Below are 20,803 nucleotides of genomic sequence, written 5' to 3' on the forward strand. Positions count from 1 at the left end.
AATTCCAGTGTGTTTTTTTAAAATTTATTTTCACAACAGCAAGTTCATTGTTTAAAGTAATCTTTCATTAGTTTATCAAATAATCATCCTGATAATCAAAATCACTCCTATCTGACTGATTGTGATTATACATTTAGCAAAGTAACAACATTATACTGACAGGAAGCTAAAACTACAAAAAGCCCATTCAGGTGGTCAAGGCATTCATGTGATTGCATAAAGCATATTTATAACAAAAGGCCACTTGGTAGATGTCATGTAAAGGGTAGTCATTTCAAGTTAATATAAATTCTTACATCAGTACAATTTTTCATGTGCAACTTAATATCAGAATGAACTTGGCACTGGGTTGCAGATAAAATACAGGATTCACTTTTTTATGTAAAGCCGTTGCTTCTTTACAGTCACAGTCATAGGTAACAAGTGAGTATGCAAATCAGTAGATCTGGCTCAGTTTCCTCAGAGATGATAGTCTCACATGTTATTGGGGTTATAACACAGCATGTTTAGTTTGATGTTCTCGTCCCAGTGGCGTAGCAGCAGGAACAGCTGTCTGGCGGCTCCCTTCAGCCCCGCCAGGTCGACCCCCTCAGGCAGCTCCTGACAGCGCAGCCAGAAGTCTGCTTTTGCTGCCACCAGCTCCCACTCCATGAAGTAGCCGGCACAGCGGTGCTCCAGCCAGGCTAGAGCCACAGCTGTGGCCCAGCTTGAGCCCTCCAGGTCTTCTTGAGCCAACAGGCAGCTCCCCTGGAGGTCAGCTGGCTCTACTGTGGAGCCTTCATAAACATCTGTCTCTGATCCGCGACCACTATCTGCCTGGCCGTGGCTCTGGCTGTGGGACAGGCCAACTGATAGCTCCAGGGAGCCCTCCTCGGAGCTGGGGAGGTCAGGGGGTGAGGTGACAGTGTCTCGGTCAGACAGGTGTCTTCGGCGAAGCCTTGGTTCCAGCATCAGGGGAGTGTCGTCTGGAGTGTGGTGGAAAGGAGGTGCAGTTGGTTTAGAGAGGAGGCCGGAAGAAGGAGAAAAGGTAACATGGTGACTAGAGGGAGCACCCAGAGGCATGGCAGAGGTGGATAAAGATGGAGCGCTGGGGGAAGTGCAACGGAAAGGTGGGCTGAGGCTGCGACGGTGGAGGCTGTAGGGTGAAGCTCTTTTTAGGCGGTCCAGGGGGATCTGGACACAGTCTGAGTACATCTCCGTCAGAAGAAAAGCCCCTGAAGCCAGCTGCAGACGCACCTGATTCAACACCATATAGACACAAATTAATAAATGTGTTTGCGCGCTTGTATGTAGAAGATTGCGTATGTTGTTTGTATGCACAGCTCACCAGGGGAAGATAGTCCGGGGCCTCAGTTTCAGGTTGTTTCTCAGTCTCTGCTGACAAACAGTGGGACTTGAGAGGAATCTGCTTTCCTGATGAAATAGAGGACCTGAGTCTGCCCAGTGGGAACCTGGAATATATAAAAAGAGGTAACCTTTCCAGAAAGATCATTTAGTTACTTTCAGTCCGTTTCTGCTAAACACTAACATTTTTGTTGATCCCCTTCACAATTTAATGCAGCATTGACAAGAAATTTTCACTCAACAATCTTAATTTAATGTGAAAGTTTTCTTTACCTGGTGCCAAAGAAGCTCTCCATTGACTTGCTCTCTATAGATCGCTGTGAACGAGTGCATGAGGCGCCTGTTATTGCTGGAGCTGTAGCAGAGTAGGCACTACCTCCTACACCTGAGACAGCAGCGTGGAATAAAACATTAAACACTATTGTTTCATCAGTACAGTTACAAGGTGATGTTTCCTGACTGCGTTTAAAGGCTCAGTGCACCCCAAAAAAAAGATAGCTGTGTTCTTGCTGTGATCACTTTTCAGTAGAACTATTTTCTAATGATAAAATAATCCCTTTAGAAATGTCTTACACTGTGTTTTGTGAATTATTTAGAACAAAGGGGGAATTGTTTTTGGAAAGAAATATTGCTTTTAAATATAATGTTTCAGCTTTTTGAGCACCACAAACACAAATTCTACACCCCAGCACACATCCATTGTATTGGGGTGGAGGCAGAATTGTTAGTCTGATATCCTAAAACCTTGGTGAATAAACCTTAACTATTGCATGGCTTCATACCACTAGAGGCAAGGGAGAAAATATCTTGCTTTTTTGGACTTTTTCTGTGAATTGATCCTTACCATTGATCCATTACCTCAGAGGAAGGGAAAGTAGGTCTTCCTTTTCTCTTTCCATACAGACTCATCTAGAGTTTTGAACTGGTTTTCTGGTCAGACGTCTCTAACCTTGGGAGTACACTGACACTAGAGTGTTTTCACTGAGCGAGTCGACAGCAATACTTACTAGAGTCCCAGGATGTAAGGCTACAGGGTGAGGCAGGAGTGTCATCTCTGTCTGAGAGATACAAAGATTGTTGATTGACCTAAAGTCTTGGCAACAGATATGGGTGCTGGTATCATTCAGTCTTTATACCTGTAGAGTTCCAGGTGTCCTCAATCTCTTCACTGTCTCTACTGGTGCGCCGTCTGCCCAAACCAACAGAATAGGCCCTCTGCCTGCGACTACCTGACTGGGAACTCCACTTGTTTCCCAAATGCATCCCTACACACACATACACACAGCACAAATACACACTAAAATTTGGTCTTTAAATGAAACCTCAACATAAGTTAACCCATGCCTGAAATCAAATCTGTGTATTTTCCTTATATTTTTAACAAATTGTAAGAACAGGCATTGCAAACTAGCTTAGACTATGAATGCTAGTATATTTGTGTTGCTGGTACTTGTCAGAGCGATCTAGCATTGTACTTTTATTAAGGTGAGGAAGAAAGATTAAAAAAAAGAAAAGAATTGGTAAAAAAATAAGAAGCACTGGCGGAGATATCTTGACTCAAACACCAAAAAAACTGAATCCTTCAATTCCCATAATACAACTCAAGAGCATCTCTCAGTAGACCATCCCTGCCCAGTAAATGCCAAAACTCCACATCCTAAGTTTGTATCGGTGAAAAATTTGAAGCCCAACCTGAGATAACCCTAATGACATCATCAGGGTCATTTTGTCAGAAAGCACCCTTCAGAGCCACAAAGCACATTAGATAACTATTTTCACAGATTGAATAGGACTCCTTGTGAAAAGTAACATAAAAACCTAATGTCTAAAATATATAATTGCTCTGTCTGTGTGAGATTTTGTAGCACACCTGTGTTTTGGACGTCCATGCCTTCTGGCAAGCCTTTGTTGGGGTTGCTATCAGTGGTAGTGAAGGCTGTGTACATGCAGATAATGTTACAATGCTTACTGGTCTGGATAGCCTTCATACGGTATCGCTTAGCTGAACCTAAGGAATCATCAAATACAACAACACAGAAAAAGTAAGAGATAGACAGCATTTATAACAGTTAGGAGATAACGGTACGTCAGTCAGCAAGAGAAATCATCAGTTAAACCTCACCATGTCCAATGTCACTCTCCTTCTCTGCCATTTTCTCAAAGTCTCTTATAACTGAGCGAGCAGTCAGTTGGTGAATAATCTCCTCCCATGGTTCCCCTCCCTTTCCTTCTTCCCCTCCTCCACATCCTTCAGCCCCTGATGTCTCCTGGCCCTCAGGGGTCCAGAGGTGCCCCAGGTCGACAGTGACCTCCCAGGACACAGGCCTGCCACTCAGCAGGCCATGAATGCGTGAGCGACACTGACCTGGTGGGGGATCCTCTGGGGGAACAGCAGTGAAGAGGTACTCTGGATCTGTGAAGCTGTCCCAGTCCAGAGGAGAGGCAGGGAACAGGAGACCATCTGAGGGTCAAAGCAAGAAAGTGAGGGATAGAAATTTGATGGAGGGAAGATGAGAAGCATAGTCCTGGTTTTCTTAATAGTATCTTACTGGAGTCAGTGAGGCTTCTGCGGGACAGTGTCCCTCGTGATGGGGGCTTCGTTTCCCCATCACTTTCGTCCAGCCTCCCTCCCAGTGTTTGGTCAAAGGAGACCCTCTCCAGAGCTCTCCTTAGGCGATGCATCTCAAGCTCGCCCTGGGGGGACGAGAAACTCCGTGCTGCCATGGTTGAACGGGCCAGTGCTTTTTGTCTCCTACGAGACTCCTCGCCTCCATCCAGACGCCCACTCTGGTTGTATGAAAACAAAGAAAGTAAAAAAGTAAGTCAGAACTCTATTTTATTTTTCTCTGCAGCAACATATGTCTAAAATTAAAAGATTTTAGAGCAAGGGCGTAGGTTTGGTCTCAACATTAGTAGGGAAGGAAAACCACGACCACCCCTCCAAAACAAAGAAATTGATGTTTAATGCCATCAACCAAACGGTTTATTAACATATAAGATCTGAATTTACATTCAGAAATGCCCATACGTGAATGTAATAGATGTACGATGTTGAATTTACATATATGAAATACATGTACATATGAAGTAAAATCATATATGTATTTAAAATAGCCTATATATGAAAAAATTACACATGAAACCTGTTAGAAATTGGAATATCATAAATTGACATGTATGTCTAAATAAGAGAAACATGTATTTTAGTATGTCTGTTTGTATTATAGACATGTGCATATGTTTGATCTGGAAGACCTGAAAAAAGTACCCAAACAGAAATCACACAGATAAAATGAGAACATGCAAAATCCTCACAGAAAGGCCCCAGGCCTGGGGTTCAAAACCTGGTACCTTCCTAATGTGAGGTGATAGTTTTCACCACTGAACCGCCGGGCCCCCGCATAAAAATAATCATAGTAGTAAAGCATAAAAAGTCGTGGTATAGTAAGGCATAAAACGTATTAATATAGTAAGGCATAAAATGTCATTGTATAGTAAGGCATAAAAAATGTTGAAAATATGGTAAGGCATAAAAATGTCAAAAAATGTCATGATATAGTAATGCATAAAAATGTTGAAAAATGTCTAAATATGGTAAGGCATAAAAATGTCAAAAAATGTCATAGTATAGTCAGGCATAAAAATCTCTATACTATGTTAAGACATAATAACCACATGAAATGGTGGCCCTTAAAAAAACGTCATAGTATAGTGAGGCATAAAAATGTCAAAAAATGTCATAGTATACTAAGGCATAAGAACATAAAAAAAAAACGTCATAGTTTGTTGAGTCATAAAAATGTCATAGTATATTTAGGTAAAAAAATGTCTAAAAACGTCATAGTATAATAAGGCATAAAAAAGTCAAACAATGTCATAGTATAGTTAGGCAAAAAATCTGGAAAAAACGACATAGTATAGTAAGGCATAAAAATGGAAAAAAACTTTTTTTCAGTTTTTCTTAGTCTTAAATGACATAGTCTAATAAGGCATTTAAAGTCATAAAAATAACATAGCTTAGTAACACTAAAAAGTCAAAAAACGACATGGTCTAATAGTAAGGCATAAAAAGTCATAAAAATGTAATACTACAGTAAGGCATTAAAAGTCATAAAAATTACATAGTACAGTAAGGCATAAAAAGTCATAAAAATGACATAACTTGGTAACGCTAAAAAGTCAAAAAAACGACATAGTCTAATGAGGCATAAAAAGTAAAAAAAACGACATAATATAGTAAGGTATAAAAAGTCATAAAAATGACGTAGTATAGTAAGGCATAAAAACTGAAAAAAACTGCATAGTATAGTAAGGCATAAAAGTCATGAAAATTACATAGTAAAGTATAGTAAGGCATTAAAAATTAAAAAAAAAACTAAGTAGTATAGTAAGGCATAAAAAGCCATAAAAACAACATAGTACAGTAAGGCATAAAAAGTGAAAAAAACTAAATAGTACAGTAAGGCATAAAAACTGAAAAAAATGACATGGTATAGTGAGGCATAAAAAATGAAAAAAACGGCAAAGTACAGTAAGGCAATTAAAAATAAAAAAAATAGTATAGTAAGGCATAAAAAGTGAAAAAAACGTCATAGTATAGTGAGGCATAAAAAGTGAAAAAAATGTCATAGTATCATAAGGCATAAGAAATCACAAAAATGATAGGGCTTTGTAAGGCCTAAAAAGTGAAAAAACAACATAGTATAGTAAGGCATAAAAGTCATGAAAATTACATAGTAAAGTATAGTAAGGCATTAAAAATAAAAATAAAAAACTAAATAGTATAGTAAGGCATAAAAACTGAAAAAACTGCATAGTATAGTCAGGCATAAAAGTCATGAAAATTACATAGTAAAGTATAGTAAGGCATTAAAAATAAAAAAAACTAAATAGTATAGTAAGGCATAAAAAGTAAAAAAAAAACATCATAGTATGGTAGGGCATAAGAAGTGAAAAAAACCTCATAGTATAGTAAGGCATAAAAAGTGAAAAAAACGTCATAGTATCGTAAGGCATAAGAAATCACAAAAATGATAGAGCTTTGTAAGGCCTAAAAAGTGAAAAAACAACATAGTATAGTAAGGCATAAAAAGCCATAAAAACGACATAGTACAGTAATGCATAAAAAGTGAAAAAAAACCTAAATAGTATAGTAAGGCATACAAAGTGAAAAAAAATGGCATAGTATAGTAAGGCATAAAAAGCCATAAAAACGACATAGTACAGTAATGCATAAAAAGTGAAAAAAACCTAAATAGTATAGTAAGGCATACAAAGTGAAAAAAAACGGCATAGTATAGTAAGGCATAAAAACTGAAAAAAATGACATGGTATAGTGAGGCATAAAAAATGAAAAAAACGGCAAAATACAGTAAGGCATTAAAAATAAAAAAATAAAAAAATAGTATAGTAAGGCATAAAAAGCCATAAAAACGACATAGTACAGTAATGCATAAAAAGTGAAAAAAAAACTAAATAGTATAGTAAGGCATACAAACTGAAAAAAAACGGCATAGTATAGTAAGGCATAAAAACTGAAAAAAATGACATGGTATAGTGAGGCATAAAAAATGAAAAAAACGGCAAAATACAGTAAGGCATTAAAAATAAAAAAATCGTATAGTGAGGCATAAAAAGTCAAAAAAACGTCATAGTATAGTAGGGCATAAGAAGTGAAAAAAACGTCATAGTATAGTAAGGCATAAAAAGTCATAAAAACAGCATAATATAGTAAGAAATAAGAACGGAAAAAAATGACATAGTATAGTGAGGCATAAAAAATGAAAAAAATGGCGTAGTATAGTAAGGCATAAAAGTCATGAAAATTACATAGTAAAGTATAATAAGGCATTAAAAATAAAAAAAAACTAAATAGTATAGTAAGGCATAAAAAGTCAAAAAAAGGTCATAGTATAGTAGGGCATAAGAAGTGAAAAAAACGTCATAGTATAGTAAGGCATAAAAAGTGAAAAAAACATCATAGTATCATAAGGCATAAGAAATCACAAAAATGATAGAGCTTTGTAAGGCCTAAAAAGTGACAAAAATGACATAGTATAGTAAGGCATAAAAAGCCATAAAAACGACATAGTACAGTAAGGCATAAAAAGTGAAAAAAAACTAAATAGTATAGTAAGGCATAAAAACTGAAAAAAACGGCATAGTATAGTAAGGCATAAAAGTCATGAAAATTACATAGTAAAGTATAGTGAGGCATTAAAAATAAAAAAAAACTAAATAGTATAGTAAGGCATAAAAAGCCATAAAAACAACATAGTATAGTAAAGCATAAAAAGTGACAAAAACGGCATAGTATAGTAAGGCATAAGAACGGAAAAAAATGACATAGTATAGTGAGGCATAAAAAATGAAAAAAACGGCAAAGTATAGTAAGGCATAAAAACTGAAAAAAACAGCATAGTATAGAAGGCATAAAAAGTGAAAAAAACTCAATAGTATAGTAAGGCATAAAAAGTGAAAAAAACGGCATAGTATAGTAAGGCATAAAAAGTCATAAAAACAACATAGTATAGTAAAGCATAAAAAGTGACAAGACTGCATAATATAGTAAGGCATAAGAACTGAAAAAAATGACATAGTATAGTGAGGCATAAAAAATGAAAAAAACGGCGAAGTATAGTAAGGCATGAAAACTGAAAAAAAGGCATAGTATAGTAAGGCATAAAAGTCATGAAAATTACACAGTAAATTATAGTAAGGCATTAAAAATAAAAATAAAAAACTAAATAGTATATTTAGGCATAAAAACTGAAAAAAACTGCATAGTATAGTCAGGCATAAAAGTCATGAAAATTACATAGTAAAGTATAGTAAGGCATTAAAAATAAAAAAAAACTAAATAGTATAGTAAGGCATAAAAAGTAAAAAAAAACGTCATAGTATAGTAGGGCATAAGAAGTGAAAAAAACGTCATAGTATCGTAAGGCATAAGAAATCACAAAAATCATAGTGCTTTGTAAGGCCTAAAAAGTGAAAAAACGTCATAGTATAGTAAGGCATAAAAAGCCATAAAAACGACATAGTACAGTAAGGCATAAAAAGTGAAAAAAAAAAACCTAAATAGTATAGTAAGGCATAAAAAGTGAAAAAAAACGGCAAAGTACAGTAAGGCATAAATATTGAAAAAATGACATAGTATAGTAAGGCAAAAAAACTGAAACTCCACAAAGGCATTGAGTGTCCCTGTTTGTTTTTGTTGATTTCATTTCAGGTGCTGGATGCAGGAATCAGCTTGATGCGCTACACATAAGCGTGGTGTGCTACATTAAGTCTTCCCCCTGTCAGTCCTGGCTCTCTGACCTCTCCAGCTATCTCACTGGCTGTCTTCGTCATCGCTCCCGCGCTCCTGGCAGACCTGATGGCAGCTGTGGCCTTTCTTTCCTTTACTGTATTTCAGTTATGTATATCTCATTTTCCTTGTTGTAAATAAATTATTTGAAAGTTACCTGCCAACTCGTGTTGTCTCCCCTTTCTTGTTTTCCAGACATTAAGACAGGCTGTGAAACATGAGATAATCAAGCTTAAAAATTGAAAAACGTCAAAAGAAGTCGTAATACAATAAGGTATAAAAACTGAAAAACATGACATAGTATAGTAAGGCAATAAAAGGCATAAAAAGAACATAGTATAGTAAAGAATAAAGTCATAAAAACGACATAGTATAGTAAAGCATGAAAAGTCATGAAAATTATAGAGCTTAGTAAGGCCTAAAAAGTGAAAAAAAATGGCATAGTTTAGTAAAGCATAAAAAAGGAAGAAAATGGCATATTATAGTGAGGCATATAAAGTGAAGAAAACGACATAGTATAGTAAGGCGTAAAAAGTGAAAAAACAACATAGTATAGTAAGGCATAAAAAGTCATAAAAACGACATAGTATAGTAAGGTGTGAAAAGTGAAAAAAACAACATAGTATAGTAAGGCATAAAAAGTCATACAAACTACATTGTATAATAAGGCATAAAAAGTCATAAAAACATCATAGTATAGTAAGACATAAAAAGTCATGAAAATTATAGAGCTTAGTAAGGCCTAAAAAATGTAAAAAACGACATAGTGTAGTAAGGCATAAAAAGTGAAAGAAAAACGACTTAGTTTAGTAAGGCATGACAATAGAAAAAAACAGCATAGTATAGTAAGGCCTAAAAAGTGAAAAAAACAACATAGTTTAGTAAGGCATAAAAAAGGAAAAAAATGGCATAGTATAGTAAGGCATGAAAATAGAAAAAAATGGCATAGTATAGTAAGGCATAAAAAGTGAAAAAAACAACATAGTATAGTAAGGCAAAAAAGGGAAGAAAAACGGCATAGTATAGTAAGGCATAAAAAGTGAAAAAAAACGACATAGTATAGTAAGATATAAACAACAAAAAAATCAGCATAGTATAGTACGGCATAAAAAGTCATAAAAACGATATAGTATAGTAAGGGATAAAAAGTCATAAAAACATCATAGACATAAAGAGTCATGAAAATTATAGAGCTTAGTAAGGCCTAAAAAGTGAAAAAAAATGACATAGTTTAGTGAAGCATAAAAAGGGAAGAAAATGGCATATTATAGTAAGGCATAAAAAGTGAAGAAAACAGCATAGTATAGTAAGGCGTGAAAAGTGAAAAAATAGCATAGTATAATAAGGCATAAAAGTCATAAAAACTACATTGTATAATAAGGCATAAAAAGTCATAAAATCGTCATAGTATAGTAAGACATAAAAAGTCACGAAAATTATAGAGCTTAGTAAGGCCTAAAAAATGGGAAAAAAACGACATAGAGTAGTAAGGCATAAAAAGTGAAGAAAACAGCATAGTATAGTAAGGCGTGAAAAGTGAAAAAATAGCATAGTATAATAAGGCATAAAAGTCATAAAAACTACATTGTATAATAAGGCATAAAAAGTCATAAAATCGTCATAGTATAGTAAGACATAAAAAGTCACGAAAATTATAGAGCTTAGTAAGGCCTAAAAAATGGGAAAAAAACGACATAGAGTAGTAAGGCATAAAAAGTGAAAAAAATGACATAGTATAGTAAGGCATGAAAATAGAAAAAAGCAGCATAGTATAGTAAGGTGTAAAAAGTGAAGGAAACAGCATAGTATAGTAAGGTATAAAAAGTCATTAAATTATAGAGCGTAGTAAGGCATAAAAAGTGAAAAAACGAAATATTATAGTATCGCATAAGAAGTGAAAAAAACGTCATAATATAGTAAGGCATAAAAAGTCATAAAATGATAGACCTTAGTAAGGCTTAAAAAGTCATAAAAACGACAAAGTATAGTAAGGCATTAAAAGTGAAAAAAAAATGTCCACCAGGGCACTCAGCGTCCCTTTTTGTTTTTTCTGATTTCATTTCAGGTGCTGGATGCAGGAATCAACTTGATGCGCTACACATGAGCATGGTGTGCTACATTAAGTCTTCCCCCTTTCACTCCTGCCTCTATGACCTCTCTAACTATCTCTCTGGCTGTCTTCGACATCGCTCCCGTGCTCCTGGCAGACATGTTGGAAGCTGTGGCCTTTCTTTTGTTCATTGTATTTCACTTATTTGTTGATGTACTGTATATCTCATTTTCCTTGTTGTAAATAAATTATTTGAAAGTTATCTGCCAACTCCTGTTGTCTCCCCTTTCTTTTTTCCAGCCGTTAAGACAGGCTGTGAAACATGATATAATCAAGCATAAAAAGTGAAAAACGTTAAAAGAAGTAAGGGATAAAAAGTCATAAAAACTACATAGTATAACAAGGCATGAAAAGTCATAAAAACATCATAGTATAGTAAGACATAAAAAGTCCTGAAAATTATAGAGCTTAGTAAGGCATAAAAAGTCAAAAAAACGGCATAGTATAGTAAGGCATAAAAAGTGAAAAAAACAACATAGTTTAGTAAGGCATGAAAATAAAAAAACGGCATAGTATAGTAAGGCCTAAAAAGTCATAAAAATGATAGAGCTTAGTAAGGTCTAAAAAGTGAAACAAACGACATATTATAGTCAGGCATAAAAAGTGAAAAAAACACCATAGTATAGTAAGGCATAAAAGGTCATAAAATGATTGACCTTAATAAGGTCTAAGAAGTGAAAAAAACAGTATAGTATAGTAAGGCGTGAAAATAGAAAAAAATGGCATAGTATAGTAAGGCATAAAAGGTCATAAAATGATTGACCTTAATAAGGCTTAAAAAGTGAAAAAACAACATAGTATAGTAAGGCATAAATAATGAAAAAATGGAATAGTGTAGTAAGGCATAAAAAGTGAAAAAAAAAAGACATAGTATAGTAAGGCATAAAAAGTGAAAAAAAACAGCCAAGTATAGTAAGGCTTAAGAAGTGAAAAAAAAGCATAGTATAGTAAGGTGTAAAAAGTGAAAAAAAATAACATAGTATAGTAAGGCATGAATAATGAAAAATCAACATAGTATAGTAAGGCATGAAAAGTGAAACAAACAACATAGTATAGTCAGGCATAAAAAGTGAAAAAAAAAACATAGTATAGTATGGCATAAAAGGTCATAAAATGATTGACCTTAATAAGGCCTAAGAAGTGAAAAAAAAACAGTATAGTATAGTAAGGCGTAAAAAGTGAAAAAAAAACGGTATAGTATACTAAGGCGTAAAAAGTGAAAGAAAAACGGCATAGTATAGTAAGGCATAAATAATAAAAAAAACAACATAGTATAATAAGGCGTGAAAAGTGAAAAAAAAACATAGTAAAGTAAGGCATAAATAATGAAAAAACCAACATAGTATAGTAAGGCATGAAAAGTTAAAAAAAAAATTGCATAGTATAGTAAGGCATAAAAAGTCAAAAAAAAACGGCATAGTATAGTAAGGCATAAAAAGTGAAAAAAACAACATAGTTTAGTAAGGCATGAAAATAAAAAAACGGCATAGTATAGTAAGGCCTAAAAAGTCATAAAAATGATAGAGCTTAGTAAGGCCTAAAAAGTGAAACAAACAACATAGTATAGTCAGGCATAAAAAGTGAAAAAAAAAACATAGTATAGTAAGGCATAAAAGGTCATAAAATGATTGACCTTAATAAGGCCTAAGAAGTGAAAAAAAACAGTATAGTATAGTAAGGCGTAAAAAGTGAAAAAAAAAAACGGTATAGCATAGTAAGGCGTAAAAAGTGAAAAAAAAAACGGCATAGTATAATAAGGCATAAAAAGTGAAAAAAACAGCATAATATAGTAAGGCATAAATAATGAAAAAAACAACATAGTATAGTAAGGCCTGAAAAGTGAAAAAAACGGCATAGTATAGTAAGGCATAAAAAGTCATAAAAACGACATAGTATAGTAAGGCGTGAAAATAGGAAAAAATGGCATAGTATAGTAAGGCATAAAAGGTCATAAAATGATTGACCTTAATAAGGCTTAAAAAGTGAAAAAACAACATAGTATAGTAAGGCATAAATAAAAAAAAAACAGCCAAGTATAGTAAGGCTTAAGAAGTGAAAAAAAAGCATAGTATAGTAAGGCGTAAAAAGTGAAAAAAAAAAACAGTATAGTATAGTAAGGCGTAAAAAGTGAAAAAAACAACATAGTATAGTAAGGCATGAATAATGAAAAACCAACATAGTATAGTAAGGCGTGAAAAGTGAAATAAATGGCATAGTATAGTAAGGCATAAATAATAAAAAAAACAACATAGTATAGTAAGGCATGAAAAATGAAAAAAACAACATAGTATAGTAAGGCATGAATAATGAAAAATCAACATAGTATAGTAAGGCATGAAAAGTGAAAAAAACAGCATAGTAGAGTAAGGCATAAAAAGTCATGAAAATTATAGAGCTTAGTAAGGCCTAAAAAATCAAAAAACGACATAATATAGTGAGGCATAAAAAACGAAAAAACGACATAGTACAGTAAGGCATAAAAAATAAAAAAAATCGACATAGTATAGTAATGCATTAAAATTCATAAAAACAACATAATAAAGTAAGGCACAAGAAAACGAAAAAAACGACAGTATAGTAAGGAATAAAAAGTCATAAAAAAACATAGTGTAGTAAGGCACAAAAAGTGAAAAAAAACATCATAGTATAGTGTGGCATAAAAAGTAAAAAAAAAAACATCATAGTACAGTAAAGCGTGAAAAGTGAAAAAAATGGCATAGTATAGTAAGGCATAAAAAGTGAAAAAAACTACATAGTATAGTAAGGCATGAAAATAGAAAAAAAAAGGCATAGTATAGTAAGGCATAAAAGGTCATAAAATTATTGATCTTAATAAGGCTTAAAAAGTGAAAAACAACATAGTATAGTAAGGCATAAATAATGAAAAAAACGGCATAGTGTAGTAAGGCATAAAAAGTGAAAAAAAAAACATAGTACAGTAAGGCATAAAAAGTCATAAAAAAGTCACAGTATAGTAAGATATAAAAAGTCATGAAAATGATAGAGCTTAGTAGGGCATAAAAAGTGAAAAAAACATCATAGTATAGTAAGGCGTGAAAAGTAAAAAAAACGGCATAGTATAGTAAGGCATAAAAATTCATAAAAACGACATAGTATAGTAGGGCATAAAAAGTGAAAAAACAGCCAAGTATAGTAAGGCTTAAGAAGTGAAAAAAAAGCATAGTATAGTAAGGCGTAAAAAGTGAAAAAAAAACAGTATAGTATAGTAAGGTGGGAAAAGCGGGAAAAAAAACGGTATAGTATAGTAAGGTGTAAAAGTGAAAAAAAACAGCATAGTATAGTAAGGCATGAAAAGTGAAAAAAACAGCATAGTATAGTAAATCATAAAAACTCATTAAAATGATAGAGCTTAGTAAGGCATAAAAATTGAACAAAACGACATAGTATAGTAAGGCATAAAAAGCCATAAAAAAGACATAGTACAGTAAGGCATGAATAATGAAAAAAACGACATAGTATAGTAAGGCATAAAAAATGAAAAAAACATCAGAGTATAGTAAGGCTTGAAAAGTAAAAAAAACGGCATAGTATAGTAAGACATAAAAGGTCATAAAATGATTGACCTTAATAAGGTCTAAGAAGTGGAAAAAAACAGTATAGTATAGTAAGGCGTAAAAAGTGAAAAAAAAAAACGGTATAGTATAGTAAGGCGTAAAAAGTGAAAAAAAAACGGTATAGTATACTAAGGCGTAAAAAGTGAAAAAAAAACGGCATAGTATAGTAAGGCATAAATAATAAAAAAAACAACATAGTATAGTAAGGCGTGAAAAGTGAAAAAAAAACATAGTAAAGTAAGGCATAAATAATGAAAAAAACAACATAGTATAGTAAGGCCTGAAAAGTGAAAAAAACGGCATAGTATAGTAAGGCATAAAAAGTCATAAAAACGACATAGTATAGTAAGACATAAAAAGTCATGAAAATTATGGAGCTTAGTAAGGCATAAAAAGTGAAAAAAACATCATAGTATAGTAAGGCGTAAAAGGTCATAAAATTATTGACATTAATAAGGCATAAAAAGTGAAAAAAAAGACATCATAGTATAGTAAGGCATGAAAAGTGAAAAAAACAGCCAAGTATAGTAAGGCTTAAGAAGTGAAAAAAAAGCATAGTATAGTAAGGCGTAAAAAGTGAAAAAAAAAAAACAGTATAGTATAGTAAGGCGTAAAAAGTGAAAAAAACAACATAGTACAGTAAGGCATGAATAATGAAAAACAAACATAGTATAGTAAGGCGTGAAAAGTGAAAAAAATGGCATAGTATAGTAAGGCATAAATAATAAAAAAAACAACATAGTATAGTAAGGCGTGAAAACTGAAAAAAAAACATAGTATAGTAAGGCATAAATAATGAAAAAACCAACATAGTATAGTAAGGCATGAAAAGCGAAAAAAACAACATAGTATAGTAAGGGATAAAAAGTCATAAAAACTACATAGTATAACAAGGCATAAAAAGTAATAAAAATGTCATAGTATAGTAAGACATAAAAAGTCATGAAAATTATAGAGCTTAGTAAGGCCTAAAAAGTGAAACAAACAACATAGTATAGTCAGGCATAAAAAGTGAAAAAAAAACATAGTATAGTAAGGCATAAAAGGTCATAAAATGATTGACCTTAATAAGGCCTAAGAAGTGAAAAAAAACAGTATAGTATAGTAAGGCGTAAAAAGTGAAAAAAAACCGGCATAGTATAATAAGGCATAAAAAGTGAAACAAACAGCATAGTATAGTAAGGCATAAATAATGAAAAAAACAACATAGTATAGTAAGGCCTGAAAAGTGAAAAAAACGGCATATTATAGTAAGGCATAAAAAGTCATAAAAACGACATAGTATAGTAAGACATAAAAAGTCATGAAAATTATGGAGCTTAGTAAGGCATAAAAAGTGAAAAAAACATCATAGTATAGTAAGGCGTAAAAGGTCATAAAATTATTGACATTAATAAGGCATAAAAAGTGAAAAAAAAGACATAGTATAGTAAGGCATGAAAAGTGAAAAAAACAGCCAAGTATAGTAAGGCTTAAGAAGTGAAAAAAAAGCATAGTATAGTAAGGCGTAAAAAGTGAAAAAAAAAAAACAGTATAGTATAGTAAGGCGTAAAAAGTGAAAAAAACAACATAGTACAGTAAGGCATGAATAATGAAAAACAAACATAGTATAGTAAGGCGTGAAAAGTGAAAAAAATGGCATAGTATAGTAAGGCATAAATAATAAAAAAAACAACATAGTATAGTAAGGCGTGAAAACTGAAAAAAAAACATAGTATAGTAAGGCATAAATAATGAAAAAACCAACATAGTATAGTAAGGCATGAAAAGCGAAAAAAACAACATAGTATAGTAAGGGATAAAAAGTCATAAAAACTACATAGTATAACAAGGCATAAAAAGTAATAAAAATGTCATAGTATAGTAAGACATAAAAAGTCATGAAAATTATAGAGCTTAGTAAGGCCTAAAAAGTGAAACAAACAACATAGTATAGTCAGGCATAAAAAGTGAAAAAAAAACATAGTATAGTAAGGCATAAAAGGTCATAAAATGATTGACCTTAATAAGGCCTAAGAAGTGAAAAAAAAACAGTATAGTATAGTAAGGCGTAAAAAGTGAAAAAAAACCGGCATAGTATAATAAGGCATAAAAAGTGAAACAAACAGCATAGTATAGTAAGGCATAAATAATGAAAAAAACAACATAGTATAGTAAGGCCTGAAAAGTGAAAAAAACGGCATATTATAGTAAGGCATAAAAAGTCATAAAAACGACATAGTATAGTAAGGCATAAATAATGAAAAAATGGCATAGTGTAGTAAGGCATAAAAAGTGAAAAAAAAGACATAGTATAGTGAGGCATAAAAAGTGAAAAAAACAGCCAAGTATAGTAAGGCTTAAGAAGTGAAAAAAAGCATAGTATAGTAAGGCGTAAAAAGTGAAAAATAAAAACAGTATAGTATAGTAAGGCGTAAAAAGTGAAAAAAACAACATAGTATAGTAAGGCATGAATAATGAAAAACCAACATAGTATAGTAAGGTGTGAAAAGTGAAAAAAATGGCATAGTATAGTAAGGCATAAAAAGTCATAAAAACTACATAGTATAACAAGGCATAAAAAGTCATAAAAAAGTCATCGTATAGTAAGTAAAGTCATGAAAATTATAGAGCTTAGTAAGGCATAAAAAGTGAAAAAAAACGACACAGTATAGTAAGGCATAAAAGGTCATAAAATGATTGACCTTAATAAGGCCTAAGAAGTGAAAAAAAAGCATAGTATAGTAAGCCGTCAAAAGTGAAAAAAAAACAGTTTAGTATAATAAGGCGTAAAAAGTGAAAAAAAAGGCATAGTATAATAAGGCATGAATAATGAAAAAAATGGCATGGTATAGTAAGGCATAAAAAGTCATAAAAACTACATAGTATAACAAGGCATAAAAATGTCATCATATAGTAAGACATAAAAAGTCATGAAAATTATAGAGCTTAGTAAGGCATACAAAGTGAAAAAAACATCACACCATAGTAAGGCGTGAAAAGTTAAAAAAAACGGCATAGTATAGTAAGGCATAAAACTTCATAAAAACGACATAGTACAGTTAAGCATGAAAAGTGAAAAAAACAACATAGTATAGTAAGTAATAAAAAATGAAAAAAATGAGATAATGTATTAAGGCATATAAATTAAAAAAAAAACATCATAGTACAGTAAGGTATAAAATGTCATAAAATGATAGAACTAAGTAAGGCCTAAAAAGTGAAAAAACGACATAGTATAGCAAGGCATAAAGAGTGAAAAAAAACGGTATACTATAGTAAGGCCTAAAAAAATCAAAAAACGACATAGTATTGTATGGCATAAAAAGTCATAAAAACTACATAGTATAACAAGGCATAAAAAGTCATAAAAATGTCATCATATAGTAAGACATAAAAAGTCATGAAAATTATAGAGCTTAGTAAGGCATACAAAGTGAAAAAAACATCATAGTATAGTAAGGCGTGAAAAGTAAAAAAAAACGGCATAGTATAGTAAGGCAAAAAACTTCATAAAAACGACATAGTACAGTTAAGCATGAAAAGTGAAAAAAACAACATAGTATAGTAAGTAATAAAAAATGAAAAAAATGAGATAATGTATTAAGGCATATAAAGTAAAAAAAAACATCATAGTACAGTAAGGTATAAAATGTCATAAAATGATAGAACTAAGTAAGGCCTAAAAAGTGAAAAAACGACATAGTATAGCAAGGCATAAAGAGTGAAAAAAAACGGTATACTATAGTAAGGCCTAAAAAATCTAAAAAACGACATAGTATTGTATGGCATAAAAAGTAAAAAAAAACATCATAGTATAGTAAGGTGTGAAAAGTGAAAAAAATGGCATAGTATAGTAAGGCATAAAAAGTCATAAAAACTACATAGTATAACAAGGCATAAAAAGTCATAAAAAAGTCATCGTATAGTAAGTAAAGTCATGAAAATTATAGAGCTTAGTAAGGCATAAAAAGTGAAAAAAAACGACACAGTATAGTAAGGCATAAAAGGTCATAAAATGATTGACCTTAATAAGGCCTAAGAAGTGAAAAAAAAGCATAGTATAGTAAGCCGTCAAAAGTGAAAAAAAAACAGTTTAGTATAATAAGGCGTAAAAAGTGAAAAAAAAGGCATAGTATAATAAGGCATGAATAATGAAAAAAATGGCATGGTATAGTAAGGCATAAAAAGTCATAAAAACTACATAGTATAACAAGGCATAAAAATGTCATCATATAGTAAGACATAAAAAGTCATGAAAATTATAGAGCTTAGTAAGGCATACAAAGTGAAAAAAACATCACACCATAGTAAGGCGTGAAAAGTTAAAAAAAACGGCATAGTATAGTAAGGCATAAAACTTCATAAAAACGACATAGTACAGTTAAGCATGAAAAGTGAAAAAAAACAACATAGTATAGTAAGTAATAAAAAATGAAAAAAATGAGATAATGTATTAAGGCATATAAATTAAAAAAAAAAACATCATAGTACAGTAAGGTATAAAATGTCATAAAATGATAGAACTAAGTAAGGCCTAAAAAGTGAAAAAAACGACATAGTATAGCAAGGCATAAAGAGTGAAAAAAAACGGTATACTATAGTAAGGCCTAAAAAAATCAAAAAACGACATAGTATTGTATGGCATAAAAAGTCATAAAAACTACATAGTATAACAAGGCATAAAAAGTCATAAAAATGTCATCATATAGTAAGACATAAAAAGTCATGAAAATTATAGAGCTTAGTAAGGCATACAAAGTGAAAAAAACATCATAGTATAGTAAGGCGTGAAAAGTAAAAAAAAACGGCATAGTATAGTAAGGCAAAAAACTTCATAAAAACGACATAGTACAGTTAAGCATGAAAAGTGAAAAAAACAACATAGTATAGTAAGTAATAAAAAATGAAAAAAATGAGATAATGTATTAAGGCATATAAAGTAAAAAAAAACATCATAGTACAGTAAGGTATAAAATGTCATAAAATGATAGAACTAAGTAAGGCCTAAAAAGTGAAAAAACGACATAGTATAGCAAGGCATAAAGAGTGAAAAAAAACGGTATACTATAGTAAGGCCTAAAAAATCTAAAAAACGACATAGTATTGTATGGCATAAAAAGTAAAAAAAAACATCATAGTATAGTAAGGCGTTAAAAGTGAAAAAAACGGCATAGTATAATAAGGCATGAATAATGAAAAAAAATGTCATAGTATAGTAAGGCATAAAAATCATAAAAACAACATAAAACAGTAAGGCACAAGAAAACGAAAAAAACTACATAGTATAGTAAGGAATAAAAAGTCATAAAAACAACATAGTGTAGTAAGGCACAAAAAGTGAAAAAAAACATCATAGTATAACAAGGCATAAAAAGTCATAAAAATGTCATAGTATAGTAAGACATAAAAAGTCATGAAAATTATAGAGCTTATTAAGGCATACAAAGTAAAAAAAACAGCATAGTATAGTAAGGCATAAAAAATAAAAAAATCGACATAGTATAGTACTGCATTAAAATTCATAAAAACAGCATAATACAGTAAGGCACAAGAAAACGAAAAAAACGACATAGTATAGTAAGGAATAAAAAGTCATAAAAACAACATAGTGTAGTAAGGCACAAAAAGTGAAAAAAAACATCATAGTATAGTATGGCATAAAAAGTAAAAAAAAAAAACCATCATAGTATAGTAAGGCGTGACAAGTGAAAAAATGGCATAGTATAGTAAGGCATAAAAAGTGAAAAAAACTACATAGTATAGTAAGGCATGAAAATAGAAAAAAACGGCATAGTATAGTAAGGCATAAAAGGTCATAAAATGATTGACCTTAATAAGGCTTAAAAAGTGAAAAAACAACATAGTATAGTAAGGCATAAATAATGAAAAAAACGGCATAGTGTAGTAAGGCATAAAAAGTGAAAGAATAACATAGTATAGTATGGCATAAAAAGTGAAAAAACAGCCAAGTATAGTAAGGCTTAAGAAGTGAAATAAAAAGCATAGTATAGTAAGGCAGAAAAAGTCGAAAATAAAACCCGGTATAGTATAGTAAGACACAAAAAGTCATGAAAATTATAGAGCTTAGTAAGGCCTAAAAATTGAAAAAAGGCATAGTATAATAAGGTGTAAAAAGTAAAAAAAAACGGCATAGTATAGTAAAGCATAAAAGTGAAAAAAATGACATAGTACAGTAAGGCATGAATAATGAAAAAAACAACATAGTAAATTAAGGCATAAAAAGTGAAAAAAACGTCATAGTATAGAAAGGCATAAAATGTCATAAAAACATCATAGTCAAGTAAGGCATAAAAATGTAAAAAAAAGCCTTAGAATTTTAAGGCATAAAATGTCATAGTATAGATATAAAATGTCTTAGAAATGTCATAATATGGTACAACATGAAAACTTTAAAAAACATCAGTGTATAGTAAGTCATAATATGTCATAGTAGTGTAAGGCATAAAAACGTCAAATAATGTC

The 20,803-nt window shown here is 31.6% G+C and overlaps 1 protein-coding gene across 8 annotated transcripts in view; it reads right to left on the reverse strand.

The window, feature by feature from the left end:
* Positions 1-10: 10 nt before the first annotated feature.
* vwa5b2 (von Willebrand factor A domain containing 5B2) overlaps positions 11-20,803 on the reverse strand; it is a 30,247-nt gene continuing 9,454 nt past the window's right edge. For 4 of the 8 annotated variants that reach the window (XM_056390983.1, XM_056390982.1, XM_056390981.1 and 1 more), the window contains 9 exons: positions 8,811-8,861; positions 3,894-4,131; positions 3,467-3,805; positions 3,215-3,352; positions 2,481-2,609; positions 2,352-2,402; positions 1,618-1,729; positions 1,328-1,451; positions 11-1,236 (listed from right to left, as the gene is read on the reverse strand). In XM_056390983.1, coding sequence (XP_056246958.1) covers positions 475-1,236; positions 1,328-1,451; positions 1,618-1,729; positions 2,352-2,402; positions 2,481-2,609; positions 3,215-3,352; positions 3,467-3,805; positions 3,894-4,131; positions 8,811-8,861 — 1,944 coding nt within the window. In that variant the 3' untranslated portion in view covers positions 11-474. The remainder of the gene's footprint in view (positions 1,237-1,327; positions 1,452-1,617; positions 1,730-2,351; positions 2,403-2,480; positions 2,610-3,214; positions 3,353-3,466; positions 3,806-3,893; positions 4,132-8,810; positions 8,862-20,803) is intronic. The other 4 variants (XM_056390986.1, XM_056390985.1, XM_056390984.1 and 1 more) reach the window with 4 other exon arrangements.

This window comes from Seriola aureovittata, chromosome 12 (assembly GCF_021018895.1).
Source record: "Seriola aureovittata isolate HTS-2021-v1 ecotype China chromosome 12, ASM2101889v1, whole genome shotgun sequence".
In the NCBI taxonomy this organism is placed as follows: Eukaryota; Metazoa; Chordata; class Actinopteri; order Carangiformes; family Carangidae; genus Seriola; species Seriola aureovittata.